A 17,709-nucleotide genomic window follows, 5' to 3' on the forward strand; every position below is an offset into this window, starting at 1 on the left:
GATGGCAGTATTTACCAACGAAGTACAGTAAACCACAGCCTTTCAGCAGCTGATCAAAAATTATAGCAAAATATGCTCAATGCCATGGATTAGCTAGTCAATACAGCCTGACTGGTTAACTAGAAAAGGGAAATGACCTAGAAGCCTAGCTGAAGTACCTATTAATCACATCAGCTATCTGAAGTTTAATAGCTGAAACTAAGAACTGATGTCCAGTACCATCTGTAGAGAGAACAGAGGAGCTAACATTTCAGGTTGAAACCTATCTCAAAACTAGAAGCTATTACAGATGAAAAGCATTTTAAAAGGGAATAGAGAGAGGCAACCATGTACACAGGCAGTAAAAGGAATGCAATGACTTATAAAGTACTTAAATGGAAAATTGGAGGTGATAGAAACATAGAAGCAGGAGTAGGCCATTTGGCCCTTCAGGCCTGCTCTGCCATTTTATGATCTGACTGATCATCAAATTCAGTTTCCTGATCCACCCACCCCCATATCCCTTTAGCCTCAAGAGGTATATCTAATATCATCTTGAAACCACGCAATGTTTTGGCCTCAACTACTTTCTGTAGTACTGAATTCCTCGGATTCACCAATCTCTAGATGAAGGAATTTCTCCTCCTCATCCTAAAAGGTTTACCCTTTTTCCTCAAACTATGACCCCTAATTCTGGACTACCCCATCACTGTGAACATTCTGTCTGAATCTACCCTGTCTAATCCTGCTAGAATTTTATAAGTTTCTATGAAATCCCCTCTTGCTCTTCTAAACTCCAATGAATACAATCCTAACTGACTTAGTCTCTCTACATGTGACAGACCTGCCATCCCAGGAATCTGCCTGTTAAACCTTCATTGCATTCCCTCTAAAGTGAGGACATCCTTCCTCAAATAAGAACACCAAAATTGCACACAGTACTCCAGGTGTGGCCTCACCAACATCCTGTACAATTGCAGTAAAACACCCCTGTTCCTATACACAAATCCTCTTGTTATGGAGGTCACATACTATTTGCTGTCTTTAGTGCCTGCTGTACCTGTGTGCTTGCTTTCAGCAACTGATGCACAAGGACATTAAGGTCACGCTGAGTATTTAACTCAATTTATTTGCATTCAAATAATAATCTGCCTTCCTATTTTTGCTACCGAAGTGGGTAACCTTACATTTATCCACATGTACTGCATCTGCCATATATATGCCCAGTCACTCAACCTGTCCAATTCACACTGAAGAATCTGCATCCTCCTCCATCTTGCACTTCCACCTAGCTTTGTGTCATCTGCAAACTTGGATATAATGCATTTCGATGCCTCTTCCAAATCATTAATATATAATGTGAACAGTTGGGGTCCAAACACAGATCCCTGCAGTACCCCACTAGTCACTGCTTGCCAATCAGAAAAAAGACCAACTTTTTGCTCTCTATCTGCTAACCAGCTTTTTATCTATCTCTAAGCACTACCCACAATCCCATCTGCAACTTTACATAGTAGTCCGCTATGTGAAACCTTGGCAAAAGTCTTCTGAAAGTCTAAATAAACCGCATTCACCAGTTCTCCTTGGTCAGCTTTACATCGCCGCCAGGAGAGCGTACAAATTCCACACATACAGTGACCCAAGGCTGAAATCAAACTCAGGTCCCTGGCGCTGTGCGGCAGCAGTATTAGCCGGTGTGCCACCCTTTTCTTCCACACCAATCCTTGAGCTATGCATTCAGCTGTCTCATCTTGTTTATTATAGTCCAATTTGCTCATGGCTCGGATACTAATCCTAGTGATTACCTTTGTGGTTCTACTTTTTACTTCCGCCTTGTTGCTCATATTCACTTAGTAGAACTTCTTCCTTATTCCTACTTCAATTGTTGGTACCTTCCATTGCCACTGCAGTTTCATCGCCTGCCATTTTGTTCTGCTCCACTCTGCCCTTGGCCTGAACCCCTCTGACCACTTGCTCCCAATCTCCACTCTTTTACCACTCTGATTTTGTCTCCTCATTTTCTTTGACTGTTCTTGATTGCACCCTCTTTGACCTCTCCAGTCATTTCCTCATTCTCTCTGACCTCTATGCTCTTAATCTCACCCTCCAACTGCTTCACTCTGGGCCTCATTCTCTCTGATTCCTCGAATGTTACCCGTAGTTCCTCTGAATGCTCTGTTCATTGTATTGTCATCTTTGACATCTGAGCTAATAAAGTTGATGAGAAGTTCTCCAGTTGATGGCTCCAATCGCTAATGATGCAGATTGGTTTTCAAAACAATTTTCAGAATTAATTTTGGAAGAGAATGTTGATGTGAGCAAAATGCTTTCATGGTTTTCACTCATCAGCAATTGGCAACTTTCTTTGTCTATTAAATTATGTTAGCCACAATTGTGTTGTAAATGGATTGCTACAAAATTCTAGGCTTCACTTTATAATTGCGTGTAACAGTTTGAGAAATTCAACCATGTCTTGCAGATAACAATATCTATATTATTATGAATTCATTTTCACTGTTATAATAATAATAGTGTAATAATATTTGAAACTTCAACATTGGAATTAATTCCTTTATGAAGATGAGGTTCAAAAACACTCAGATATCTTGCCTGCTATTTCTTTATATCTGGAACCTATGTCAAATTTTTTGGAGGCCTATGGATATTTGAAGAAAAAAATCTGTCTGGATTTTGCTTTCATAAAATGTGTAGAGTCAGTCAAAACTTATTTTTCAGATCACTGAATGCTGTAAATTTGCAGGGTGGAGGGAATCTACTTGGGTTACTCTGATCCATTCTTGTAAGCCTTGAAACCTAGTCTTGTATAGCCATCATGAAGAAACTGAAGATGAACTAATATATGAGCAAATTTTAGATTTTATATAGCATGTGCTTCTCATTCCAATATCAATGTAAGTATAGATGTGAGACTCATTGAACTATTTCTCTCGAGTTTTTACTTCTTACTGAACCTCTTCAATGACTGCCAACCATTTATTGGATGGCACTGCATTGGGCAGACCCAGAGGGTGGAATTCTGTTGTCCGTGAGCAGCTTCCAAAGTCAGAATACAAACCAATGACGTGGTGATGCAGACAGGTGGTGCATAATAAGGGAATTTTATTGGGTCCATCCAATTAACAACTGGCAGGAGCCTCTTTGGACCAGTTCGAGCTGATACCCAAATGGCATTTTAAAATATAAGTGAGTCAAAGAAGGACAGAAGCAAAGGGTTCTTGACTTCCACGGACAATATTGCAGTTTTTGGGGCCCTAAGATTTCCAGGGGGCCATGAGAGCTCCTGTCTTCAACTTCACACTATTTACAATTCAATTAAGCTATTATTTATGACCAATAAACAGGAAAGGGGCAGGGGCGGTGGGGTACTCCTCCAACCAGACTGGTGGAAGTGAAAGGACCTTGCCCCATTCTATGACAACACAGGCCAGCAAGGTGGACCAAGAAGACATGGCTGGAGGTCCCAGAGAATATTAGGAGGCACAGAATGCTCCCATGAATTTGATTTCGGTGTCAGAAGCGATCCAATGGCCTGTCTGGCAAGATGAATGGAAATCGTAACACAGAACTTAAGCCTTTGAACGTCACAAGTTATGTGAAGTTGGTGTCTATGACCAGGCACTGGTGTTCACTGGTGGCGGATACATTTCAGCCTTTCACTGGAGGATTCTGGTCTGTCATGGTGTCTGTTGCATTGCTACTACTGAATGGTGTGGAGAAGAAGACGATAATTTAACTATGAGGTACAAGAGTTTAGCAAAAGCTACTGACATGGAGGACAATAAGAATTGAAAGCTGAAATCAACACAGATTGTTTTAAAGACTGAACTTGAATAATCACCCATGCCTAAAAATGAGGAACCTTCTTTTGCAGATAAACCTTTCGAGTATAATTATTATAAGAAAGCTTTCAGCGAACATTGTAAAAAGTATTAGTTTTCAAGTTAAACTGGACTTGGAATACATTGGAGTGCTGATGGACATGTAACTTTCATTAGAGAATGGAAGAATGATTATTTTGTGTATTGCATGCTTAGGATAGTTTCTAAGATGTATAACAAACTGCAAGTTGCTATATCCTGATGCATTTTCATTTTTTTTGGTGGGGAAGTGTGACAAATATTTTAGAGATTTTTGGTTCTTAGAAAATATTGTCATGAAGATAAGGTATCAAAAGGTTGGGCTTTAGAGATTGTCGGACCATCCAAACAAAAGTAACAGTTCAGAAAGTTACCCCTTTTTGTTTAATAGAATCGGAATAGAAAAGATGGAGCCATGTAATAGCATGTAGCCTCACTAATTGGAATAGTGAGCTCTACACTGCTTGCACAAAGGTGCAGCTCAAGAGAGTTTTGTTTTGGAAGATGGTGTTAAATTAGTTTAAAAACACCCTGAAAGGCTATTTCATTATTGAGATGAGTTGGGCTTAAGAAAGTTCTCTCATTTTATCTTTGCGTTTGGTGGATAGTGTATAATTGCCATTTGGAGCTTGTGTTTGCAGCTCAGAGAGAAGCACTCCAGGCAGTTCGAGCTCAAGATAAATCCTGGGTTGCTGAGATGAAGCAGATGATCACAGTGGTTAGCACTGCTGCTTCACAGCTCCAGGGTCCTGGGTTTGATTCCTGGCTCAGATCACTGTCTGTGTGGAGTTTGCACATTCTCCTCATGTCTGCGTGGGTTTCCTCCGGGTGCTCTGGTTTCCTACCACAGTCCAAAGATGTGTGGGTTAGGTTGATTGGCCATGCTAAGAATTGCCCCTTAGTGTCCAGGGGTGTGTAGGTTAAAGGGATTAGTGGGTAAATGTGTAGGGATATGGGGGTAGGACCTGGGTGGGATTATGTTCAGTGCAGACTCGATGGGCCGAAGGGACTCTTCCTGCACTGTGGGGTTCTGTGGTTCTACGGGTTCCATTTTGGCAGCAATTAGGATTCAGAAGCCTTAGCAGCCATTCAGGAGACTAGAGTTCAGCGAAACTAAAGGCTGCAAGTCTGTGAAAGAATTGGAAGTGTGCTGACAATTAGAGGCGATAGCACAGCTTTGTGAATCCCATGGCACACAGTCACTGGAAAAGAGATCAAACCATTGGGAAGTGAGCAGTTATTGAGGCAGTGCATGTCAGTGACTTTTAGGGGAATTCAGAGGCTCAATCCTCAAAAGAGAGGAACTAAAATCCCTCATGAGAGAGATGGAATTAACAAGATTTTGTGATTCACAGTGGTCACTGATATCTGATTGGGTTGCTGAAAAATTTGTGGGATCTGCCATTGTGCAGTGTGGTGTGTTTGACTGTAGTTTGCCTGCTAATTCAGATTTGCTTCATGTTAATTTAGAGTATAAAATTAAGATTATAAATTGATATTCTTTTCTGACTTTTTATAGTAAAGTTTATTTTATTTCTTTAAAACTGTAGAATCTTGTGGCTTTATTCTCTTAGTTGGTAACATGGTTCAGTGAGGAGTACGGGAAAGCACGTCAGGAATATCTTTGGCAATTCATTTTAATTATGCCTAATCAGGTAAAACTACAACTCAGGATTGCATTCATACCAAATAGCAAAAACAGCATGTGATAGACAGAACTAAGCAATCACTTGACCAACAAGTTCTGCTACATCTGGTTGTGAATGACGGTGGATGATTCAACAGCTAAGCTGAGAAGGAGGTTCCACAAATATCCCATTTTCAATGATGTGGGAGCCCAGCTCATCATTGGAAAAGACAAATCTGAATCATTTTACAATTATCTTCAGGCAGAGTGGATGAGAACTCTTCTTGAGGTTCCCAGAATCTCAGATGTCAGTCTTCAGCTGATTCAATTCACTCAGTTTGTTCTGAGATGGTGTTTCTATCAGTGAACTATAGGTGTGGTAGATCCTTGGTTAGTAGACAAACTGTAGACATACCCTTGTATCTCTTTTAATACTTGTTAATAACTACTTCTAAACAGTTTACAAAGTAGGCAACCTCTCATTCTGAGGCCTGACAGGTGATTGATGTCAGTGATACATTATCTATGTCAAACATTAGTGTATCCTATCTGTTAACCCTTTATATTACACATGTGATATTACAAAATGGTTGAAGACACTGAATACGTAAAGACAATGGACCTTGACAATATCCTGATTGCAGAATTGAAGACTTGAGATTCAGATCTACCTGTGCCCTAAGTTGTTTCAATACAGCTACAACTCTGCCATCTACCTGCCAATGTAGAAAAACATTCACACACATCTTGTCCATAAAAAGGACAAATCTGACCAATTATCATGTAGTATGTCCACTATCCATCATTAACAAAGTGATAGGAGATGTTGTCAACAGTGCTATCAAATGGCACTCACACAGCACTGACCTGCTCACCAGTGTTCAGTTTGGGTTCTGCCCTGGCCACTCTCCTCCTGACTTGATTACAAGCCTTGATTCAATCATGGACAAAAGGGTGGAACTCGTGAGGTGAGAATGACATTAAGGTAGCTTTTGACCAAGTGTGAACTCAGGGAGCCCTAGCGTAATTGAAATTAATGGGAATCAAGAGAAAACCTCTACATTGGTTGGAATTATGCCCAACACTGTGGGAGGTTGTTGTTGTTCTTGCTCTCATCTCAGATCTGGTAATATTGTAGGCCTAACCATCTTCATCTACTTCATCTATATCCTTATTATATCCTCTATTATAAGTTCATTAGTGGGGACGTTAGCTGATTGCACTGTTCAGTAACATTCATGATGACTTAGATACTGAAGCAGTCCATGTCTATAAATAGCAAAACCTGAATGGTATCCAGGCTTGGACTGTTGAATGGCGAGTAACATTCGCACCACACAAATGCTAGGCAATGACGATCTCTAACAAGAATGAATCCAGTCATCTCGCCTTGACATTCAATGCATAATGATCACCGTATCTGCCACTAGCAATATCCTGCATGGGGCTTACCACTGACCAGAAACATAACTGAATTAGCCATATAAATACTGCGGCCAAAAAAAAAGTCTAGAGACTTGAAATTCTGTAGCAAGTATCTCACTTGATTGCCCAGAGCCTGTCCACTATCTACAAGGCACAAGTCAGGAGTGTGATAGAATATGCCTCACTTGCCTGTATGAGTTCAACCCCAACAATTCTCAAGAAGTTTGACACCGACCAGGAAAAAGCAGCCTGCTTGATTGGCACCTCATCTACCACCTTCAACATTCACTCTCTTTATCACTGACCATCACAACTGTAGCAGTGTGTACCATATGCTTCTGCAACTACTACCACCTAGAAGAACAAAGGTATTAGATGCATGGGACTACCACGTACTACAAGTTCCAAGCCATAGACTACATTGACTTGGAACTATACTGCCATTCCTTTACTGTCAAGGAGTCAAACTTCTGAAACTCCCTTCCTAACACTGTTTACATACACCAAATGGACTGCACACTTTAAGAAGTGGTTCACCAACACCTTCTCGGGGGCAATTAGGACTCAATAAAATGCTCGCCTTGCCAGCAATACTTGCACCCCATGAATAAATTTTTAAAATTCCAGTAGAAAAGATTGCAGACATGCTTTGTTGCAGGGACTCAGAACCTCAGTAGGGCAGCACACAGGTGATAGGCATGCACATTAAGATGTCAGTACATTGCCTGGTCTGCCAGTAGGCCTCCTTTACTGCCTGGGTGCTTACAGAGTGCCAGCTGTAAGTTGGCAAGGGCATTGCGCAGAGCTTACACTCTCTGCTGCCTCTGTTCCATCTCTCCATTGTACTGCAGATACAAAGGCATAGGGGAAATTTTCCCAAGTGGTTGGAGATGAGTTTAGAGGTGGGGGTGGAAATGAGTAAAATTGGAAAAAGTGTCTTTGGATCAGTGTATCTATATGTTCAAGCCATCTTTCCTGTGACAGGCTGCTGGACAAATTGAAAAACTCCACAGCTGAGGCAGGAAGGCAGTTAAACTCATGGAGGCAATTAAAAGAAATTTTCCAAGTGGAAACTCTCTCTCTATCCATAACAGAGCAGTTCATACTGTGTCTCCAACCTAATGTGTTTGGAGAAGGTGAGAGTTCAATGCATGGGATTTCCCAATGAAGCTGGCAATCTGTGAAGCTTTGATCAGTTACATTGAAGAGCTACAGACATGACTAGATTGAGAGGCTGCTTTACAAAGCACTCTGTATGTCAGAGTGGCATTCTGATAAAAGGTCCTTCACTTGATATTAACTCTGTTTCTCTCTTGTTAGAATTTGTAAGTTAATGAAGTTAACACTGAACTTGAGATGAAGACAAAAATTGACAACAAGATTAGTAGGAGTCCAGAGGAATACTGAGATGCATTTTTTTCCCCCCAGTAACAAGATTACAAGGTGTCTAGAGAAATTGAGGTGTGACTTGCCATTTCAGAAACATTGTTTACAAAAGGTCAGTGGAGTTATACAAAAGGCTAACTTCTAAGACGTGGAAATTGAGAGACAGCTGAATCTCCAGGCTGAGATGTCAAAGCAGCTGAACAGTATAACCGCTAGCATGCTTTTTGGGGAAAGACGCTAGCTCTCCATCCAACAGCAAAACAGGCCAGTTTCATCTCCGATCAGAACCACAGAGGACTGTTCCATCTAATACTTAGAACCACAATAGATTGCAGATATTCTCCTCTTAAAAAGTTGCAGTTTTGTTTCTTCACTGAACCAGCAAAAATTGTTTTCTCAGACTTGGTCATCTGAACTGTATTATGTGATAACATAATATAACATAATACAGCTGGATTTGACTTGTAGAGTTCAAAAGTGGATGTTTGGGAAAAGGGGTGTCTTGGTGAGTTCAGGGAACATTTTGGGAGCAAAAAGTAATTGCAGATAAAATGAGGTGTTCAGTTATTCACATACTTAAGTGTCATAGGGATACTCTTTGTTACTTGTTTACACAATGACTGGACTGGTTCCTCACTGGGTTGTACATTGTTCATCACGTTATTCCAAACAAAAATACTAAGAACCAGTGTTTCAACTTGTCCTTTGGGGTTTTGAGACACTCCTGCAAGTAACATCTGTGGAGTCCTTAACATTCTCTACAGATACTGTCTGACCTACTGAATGTTTCCGGCATTTCTGCTTTTACTTTTGGTTTCTTGCCCCTACAGTATTCTGTTGTTTGTTTATGATAATCATTGTTTGATAGCTGTTTGGCAAATACCTAGAAGGCACTTCATCTGACTTAAGCACCTTCTCTACACTCAGTTGCACTTGCACGCTACTTGCCTTCATAGAAGCATGGAAGCAGTTCTTTGCAGCTCAACCTGCTTCCTATACTGAGGGTTTAGGACAGAGGGCACTCCACTGCAATGTACTCCAGTTGCACCAGGAACAATACCAATAGCATCAGTCTTCCCTGCCACATGCCTCTCCACAAGACAGAGCGAATGTCCACCAAGATGCAAGCTGAAGAAGCTTGTGATAGACAGAGTTAAGTGATCCCACAACCAATAGATCAGATCAAGACTCAGTTCTACCAAATCCACTTAAGAATGGTGGTAGAGAATTAAACTAACCAGAGTAAGTTCTGAAAATGTCCCATTCTAGGTGATTGCAGAGCCCAGCACATCACTGCAAAGAACAAGAGTGAAGCAATTGTAACCATCCTCAGCCATGAAGAGCAGAATGGATGATCCATCTTGGCCTCCACCTGATGACCCCACCTTTTTATAGTTGCCAGTCTTCAGACATCTCCAAGTAATTCAAAGGTATCAAGAAATAGCTGAAGCAATGGCTATGGGTCCTGACACCATCTCAATTGTAGTACCAAAGGCTTGTGCTCTAAAATTAACTATGCCCTCAGCTAAGCTATTCCACTACAGCACCACACTGACATGCCCAGGCATGTTCTATGTATGAAAAGCAGGGCAAATCCATTCCAACCAGTTATTGCCCTAACAGTCTATTCTAAATCATTAGAAGAGTAATGGAAGGTGTCACAAGTGACACTTGCACTGCAATAATCTGCGCACTGATGCTCAGTTTGGGCCCCACTAGGGCCATTTAGCTTCAGGCCTCATTGTGACCGTGGTTCAGTTGGTAAGGCTGTATGATATCAGAATAGCACTCCTTTAAAGGCTTCTGGAGCATGCTGGGAACAATTGATAGTGTAGTAGCACCTCTAGGAGGGGGCAATCCAGCACTAATGAGATGAAACGTGTGCGCAATGTTTTAGCCGATGACTGAAAGTAATCTTCTATCACTACCAAAGAATGCTTTATTCATACATGCTTTGGTTTTAATTAGTGTAGTCTCCTTTATCTCCCAGCATTCAGTTTAATTACACGTCAAACTGGTGATTTATATATACATGCTGTTCGGAGGATGTTTGCAATATACCAAACAATTTTACTTCTCACTATGCTGTACATGAAGAATTTTGTCCATCTACGGTCTGCTTAAGTGAAGGTTCAAACACATGGCCCTTTGCGAGCCAGAACTAGTTAGCCAGAACTAGTTACCCAGAAGGGAAAAACAGTTCAGACCAGTATTTTTATTTTCCCGTTTTGCTTGCTATTTTTTCCTTCTGGGTGCAGTTGCTCTTAAGGGGAAGAATAAAATTACTTTCAACATTCAACACTTGTGGTTGAAGATTGGAACAGAGTCCACTTTCTCTGGTGGCTTCTATACCGAACATTGAATCAGACAGATCAAAGATGTTCCATGCTACTGTTGATTGGTTAACAAGGCTGGATGATCCTTTTTTTTTAGCCATAGTTAATCCAGCTGGTAATGAACAGAGTTGCCCACATCTGACAAAAGTAGGTATTTAATCTGTTCTGTGCACCTTGCTTCTGTTTACATTTGAGAATTCTAAACTTTGGATGAGTTTTGTCAACTTACTCTGAAGTCTGTGGAATTGAATAAATTGATTGTGTTCCCAAGGCAATTAAATTGTTAAATTACAGATTGGTATTGCAGAAGTTTCTGGTTGAATTAATTGGTGAATCATGCGCAGAATGTTGGGTTTCTGTACATTAACTGCCTTGCTAAACTGCCTTACTAAAGTTTTTGATATTTCCCCATTTCTGTTTTTCCTGATTTGTCAACAGAATATTCTCTTAGAAGTAGTGAATAATTTTCTATAATAATGTCAAGATAACATTATAACATGTAAACTAAAATTAAAATAACTTCTAAAACTACCAGCCTTGTTGCTTGCAAGTGTTGTTGCACTGCATGTGTAGGCTCTGTTGTATGGTCATTGCGATTTTAAAATAGGGGATTACCAACAAGGAAGTTGAGGATTTCACAATAGTTGATGGGGAAAATCTGGCCAGACTAGCCTTTGGCACTTTTTTTTAATCAGTGGTTCAGTTACTACCATGTTGCACTGCTATTGGAGTTGTCACTGTCATCAGTTTTGGCATTCACTCCATCTCAACTAAAGTGGTAGGTGAAAGTTACTTCTTTAAGATGTTTTAGTACTGTTCTGTATGAGCCTATGATAAGAATTAGATATTGCACCATCAGAATAATGATGTAATTTTAGATGCTGCTGTTGGCAATATTGGGCTCTGAAAGTTTTCAGTGGGCTGGAAGAATTTGTGCACTTCTAGCCTACTGAACATCTTTCAGTTTATCCTGCCTGAAAGTCGAGGGATTTTAGTTTTAAAGAGCTGACAGCATTTCTATATTCATGCAGCACAGACCAATAAGTGCTAATAATGCCAAAAAGTGCCTATTAAAGCAATGCTGAATTGAGTCAGGAAAGATTGGTGGGAAGAATAGCAGCAACTAGTAAATCAGAGAGGAGACCTAATTGGAGAGACAGCCATAGAGACTCACATCAGGGAAATAAACTTTCAGAGCAAAGGGCAGCTAAAGTAATTTAAAGCTATATATTCAACTAGCTCAACTTTCTACAGAAAGTGACCAATTCTAAGTAAATTTTGAAAGACCAAACTCAAAATTTCCTCTTGCCTTTTAATATAATTGAGCAACATTTGATAATTCAATCTAAAAAATTCACTATTAAATTCTGATCAGTTACATTATACAAATAACACATCCATGCTCAGTCATGGGATCCAGCATTTCACATCTTTGTTTTAATGCTAAATAATCTCTGTGACTCATGCGTAAACAGGCTGTGATCGAGAGTGAGTAGAAAGTCTCACAACACCAGGTTAAAGTCCAACAGGTTTATTTGGTAGCACAAGCCATAGTGTTTGGAGCACTGCCCCTTCAACAAGTAAGTCACACCATCGAGAGTGAGCCCAGGGATTGTAAGAGAACTGTTACGTTCTAGTAGCCAGGATATAGAGTATCGTGTCCTGCTAATTGTGTTTTGATTAGAAATGTTTTGGATGATAACCTATTACTTGGTGTTTCTTGCAATACCTAGTAGAATTTTAAATATCCAACATAAACAATTGTCTATTTTCGATGCACTGTAGTTCTGTAGAGTGTTTGATTAATCTGTTATTGACTATCCAAACACTCTATGCCTATTTTTAACAGACACTTAGCCATCTCTTTTTCTTTGAAAAAATCAATTTACTTTTTATCAGCTATTGTAATGTTACACTTATAAAAGCTATGTTATAATTATAATCTCCTGCTTGTCCAATCCCATAATCTTGGATGAAAAGATTCTGGAACCTTACCTGTAAATAATTGCTTTTCAGTATGATAACTCCTTTTTGTGAATGCAACTTTGGAGCAATCACAAAGAGTAGAAGATCTATTGTTGTGGACTTGCTGTGAACTGCAGTTCTTTTTCTATAGTGAAAGAACTTTCATACAAAATTGGATAAAGATATCTAGACAAATGTACCATCTGTAATTGAAACCAAATGCTCCTGAGCAAAGGCTAAAGTGGTGGTGCTATTGGTCTGCCAATTCAATCAAAAGGAATTGTGTTTTTTCAAAAATTAAAATCAAACAGGTTAAATTGAGAACCCTTCTTTAAAATTGAATTTCCTACTTTATTGTTAATAGTTTCTAATATATCATTAACAATCTCTATATAACCAGTCCATTAAAAAGGACATGGATTTTCCCATGTAGATTGGGTGGAACCTCAAAAAGCCACAGTAGTTTATCAAAGTTGTACACTATTATTTTTGACCAAGGGTAATTACAAGTCAACCTATAAAGTTCAGTTCATGCTGTGCTTTGTCATGTACACCTTGGTATGCATTATTTTTTAAATATATTCTTTCATGGGATCTGGATGTTACTGGCTTGGCTAGAAATGATTGCCCGTTCTTAATTTCCCATGAGAAGATGGTGGTGAGTCGCATTCATGAACTGCTGCAGTCCATGTGATGTAGGTACACCCACAGTGTTTTCGGAATGGAGTTCTAGCAACATTATAGGAATGGTGATATAGTTCCAAGTTAACCTCGTGTGTAGCTTACAGGTGATAGTGTTCAAATGCATCTGTACCTTTGCCCTTCCAAATGGTAGAGGTCATGGGCTTAAAAGGTGCTGTACAGAAGCCTTGGTTAGTTGCTACAATGCATCTTCTAGGTAAGTATACACTGCAGTCACTGTGTTGATAGTGGAGGGAGTGAATGTTTAAGGTGATGAATGGGATGCCAGTCAAGCGGGCTGATGGATGGTGTTGAGCTTGAATATTGTTGGAGCTGCACTCATGCAGGCAAGTGGAGAGTATTCCATCGCACACCTAACTTCCATTTTGTATGGAACTTCCATGTTTTTGTATGGCCGTGTATTCTTCAAGTCCCTGCATGTTGTGCACTAAATTGCCGCATGTTTTGCAAAGACCTCAGTTAGTGAATTAATTTGTTACAAATGCTGGAAAATCTTTTGTAAATGATTTTGTAAATGATGAACAGGCTTTGGGGAGTCAGGTGAGTTACTCTTTGCTGAATTTCCAGCTTTCACCCTGCTTTTGTAGCCACAGTATTTATGTGACTGGTCCAGTTCAGATTTTTGGTTAATGGTAGATAATAAATGTTTGATAGTGAGGGATTTGGTGATGGTAATGCCATTAAACGTCGAGGGGAGATGGTTAGATTTTCTCTTGTTGGAAATGGTCATTGATGGCGTTTGTGTAGCACGAATGTTACTTGCAAACATTGTGCATGTCTTGCTGCATGTGGGTGTGGACTGCTTCTGCATTTGAGGAGTTGTCAGTTGTGTTGCATATTGTGTCATCATCAGCGAACATACTCAGAACTGATCTTGTGATTGTTGGAAGGTTGTATAACCTATATATTTAATTAAAAAAGTATGACATTGGGCTATAACTGAAACATTAAAAAATTATTTGTTTTTCTCATTACCTTATTTTCAGGAAATGAATAAGTATTTTTGGTAATGTTAATTGCAGTTAAATCTGTTGATTGCCATTTTTCTTATTCCCAGCAGTGGAAAAATGCCGTAAGCTTAAAATGGGTATTTTTTCCTCTTTTGGTTGGAAGCATTATACTCGATGCTTGCAGCATTCTCCTCCTTTTAAATACTGTAATATCTACAGTAATCACCTGAGCAGAATTACATATTACTCTTCTTTCTTCAATAGCTTCTAATATGGAGAAATTGATTTGAATGCAGAAAAGATTCATGAGAATGGTTCCAGTGATGAGGAACTTTAGTTATGAAGAGATATTGGAGAAAAGAACGCAGAGAGGACAGACTAGATCGGTAAAACTGTCCGCAATCCCAAAAAAATTGAGATGAGAGGGTAAAATCTGGCAAAAGAAGCAAAAGTAATGTGAGAAAAAACTTTTTCATGTAGCAAGTAGTTAAGTCTGGAATGCACTGGTGTGGTTGAGGCAGGTTCAGTTGAAGCATTCGGGAGGGAATTAAACTATTATCTGAAAAGGAGGAATGTGCAAGGTTATGGGAAGAAGGCAGGAGAATGGCACCAAGGATATTACTTGTTTGAAGAGCTGTTGCAGACACAATAGGCCAACTGGCCTCCCTCTGCACTGTAACAATTCTCTGTAATTTTAAAGGATTTGATCATCAAAAGTGAAGGAGATTATCAGTAACCATACTCCTCCTGTATCATGAATGCTGTGTCCTGGATTGCTAGCCACAAAGATCTGTTTCCTTTCATTTGCAGTTCTTTCCTCCGAGTTGAAAAGAAATGATAAAAATGTTAGAATACCAACAGTGGCTCAAGCAAATGGAATCCAGGGGTGTAAGACCAAAAATGTTCAGCAGTTACACAAGGAATTCACAGATGTTGCACCTGAAACACATACTTTCAGGTAAGAGCAAATGTAAATACATTTTTAAAAAATCTTCGCCCCTGGCTTCTTTGTTATTTTCTCATGTTAGCTCTTCATTGAATTATATAATACAGCACAGAAGCAGACCATTCAGCACACCCAGTTTTTGCTGACATTTATGCTGGATTCTCACCCTCTCCCAAGTTTCTTCATCTAGTGTCAGCTTAATTCTCTATTTCCTTCTCCTCAGATGCTTATCTAGCTGCTTCTATTTGCATCTATACTGTTTATCTCAAGATCAAGTAGCAAGTTCTATGTTCTCACCTCTCTGAAGAAGTTTCTTCTGAATTCCCTACTGGATTTCTTGGTGACTGTCTAATACTAACAGTCTCTGTTTTTACTCTTCGCCACAAATGGCAGCATTCTCTCTGTTTGAAGACTTTATTTCCCTTTTTCTCTTTCCAAGAGAAAAGAAATCCAGCTGGTTTATCCTCTTTCTGATAGTTTTAACCTCCCAGTTCTGTTAGTGTTCTTGTAAATTCATTTTGCACCTTCTCCAGTGTCTGACATCCTTTTACTAAAATGATAAACAGAGCAAAACACACTGCTTCAAATTTGGTGTCACTTAGGTTCTATTCAAGCTTAGAATTACATCCTTACTTTTCAATTCCGGTCTGCTAGAAATAAATTCTAGTGGTTTGTTTGCTTTTTTATGACTTCATTAATCTACGTTGTTGCCAGTAAAGCATCTGAAATGCTTTCTCTTCTTGCTCCCACAAATTTCTTCTAGTGTCTCCCACGGATATTTCCTCGGCCTCCTACTTTTTCCCATGTATATGCGCTCCCCCCCCCGCCGCTTTAGCGATATAATTCAAAAACATATGGAAACTGATGCTGATGCCACCTTCCTCAATTCCTCCTCTTGCATAATGCAATATTGGGGCAGATGACCAAAAGTTTGTCCAAAGAGGGAGGTTTTTAGAAGTATCTTAAAGAAAAAAGAGAGGTGGCCTGTTAGAGAAGTTTAAAAGGGGAATTCCTGTGACACAATCACATGAATATCATTTGTGAGTTTGATGAGAGCTGTTTTTGTACTGTTGCTGGGTGGATACCTGATGAGAGGGATTGAGAAATGCAGGTCCAGGCATGGTGGTCACAGATTTGGAAGGAAACAGCATTAAGTCATCTCAAAGTTTAGAGATGATATCAAGTTGGATGGGAGGGTGAAATATAACGAGGATGCAGAAATCCTTCGGCATGATCTGCACAGATTGGGTGAGTGGGCAAATCAATGGCAGATGCAGTATAATTTGGATAAATGTGAGGTTATTCACTTTGGAAGCAAAAACAGGAAGACAGATTGAGAGAGGGGAGTGTGCAGCAGGACCTGGGTGTCCTTGTGCACCAGTTGCTGAAGGTAAGCTTGCAGGTATAGCAGGTGGTAAAGAAGGCAAATGGTATGTTGGCCTTCATTGCAAGAGGTTGAAAGTACAGGAACAGGGTTATGTTGTTGCAATTATACAGGGTCTTGGTGAGACCACACCTAAAATATTGTGTGCAGTTTTGGTCTCCTTTTCTGAGGAAGGATGTTCTCGCTCTTGAGGGAGCGTAGTGATGGTTTACCAGGATGATTCTGGGGATGGTGGACTGATATACAAGGAAAGATTGAGTAGGTTAGGATTGTTTTTGCTGGAGTTCGGACAAATGCAAGTACAACAAGTGATTAAGAAGGCAAATGTCATATTGTTTATTGCAAGAAATTGAATATACAATTATCATGTTTTGCTACAGTTTACAGGGCATTGATAAGACCTTATCTGGAATACTTTGTACATTTTTGGTTTCCTTATTTAAGAAAGGGTATAGTTGTATTCAATGCAGTTTCAGAGGCGATTTACTGATTCCTGGGATAAAGGAGGAGGAGTCTTAGGAGGAGAAGTTGTACATGTTGGGTCTCTGTTGGAGCTTAGAAGAATAGAAGCGGTCTTATTGAAACATATAAGATTCAAATGGGATTTGAGAGGGTGGATGCTGAGAGGATATTTCCCTTTGAGAGAAATTAGAACAAAGGGACACAGTTTTTTTAAAAAAGTGAAAAAAAATACATTTTATAACAGAGATTAGGTGAATTTGTTCTCCCTCTCTCTGGGGATCATTAGTCTGTGGAATTCTCTTCTCCAGACAGCAAGGAAAGCTGAGTGATTGAATATTTTTAAGGCTGAGTTAAATAAACTGAGTGACAAGGTTTTAGGGGCAAACAAGAAAGTAGAATTGAGACCACAATCAGATCAGTCATTGTCTTAACAAATGCCAGAGCGAACTCATGTGCCAAATGGCCTACTCCTGACCCTGATTTGTAAGTTCATATGAATGTTCCTATGAGGGAAGGATAGGAAAGAAAGAAAAATATGAGGGTTCTGGACTAGGGCAGGAGAGATCTTTAGAGGAAGCTTGGACTGGTGTGCTAGTGGAAAGGAGAGCTGCTGATTGGTCTTGTCCTAAGTGACAATGAGGACCATGAGCTACTTGCAGTAATGGTTTG

The 17,709-nt window shown here is 39.7% G+C and overlaps 1 protein-coding gene across 1 annotated transcript in view; it reads left to right on the top strand.

Annotated features, from left to right (window-relative positions):
* c8h8orf89 (chromosome 8 C8orf89 homolog) overlaps window positions 1-17,709 on the top strand; it is a 97,208-nt gene that overhangs the window by 44,844 nt on the left and 34,655 nt on the right. The window contains exon 3 of the mRNA XM_080194082.1: window positions 15,059-15,206. Coding sequence (XP_080050208.1) covers window positions 15,059-15,206 — 148 coding nt within the window. The remainder of the gene's footprint in view (window positions 1-15,058; window positions 15,207-17,709) is intronic.

Source organism: Carcharhinus amblyrhynchos, chromosome 8 (genome assembly GCF_965287045.1).
Source record: "Carcharhinus amblyrhynchos chromosome 8, sCarAmb.v2.hapA, whole genome shotgun sequence".
Taxonomy (NCBI): Eukaryota; Metazoa; Chordata; class Chondrichthyes; order Carcharhiniformes; family Carcharhinidae; genus Carcharhinus; species Carcharhinus amblyrhynchos.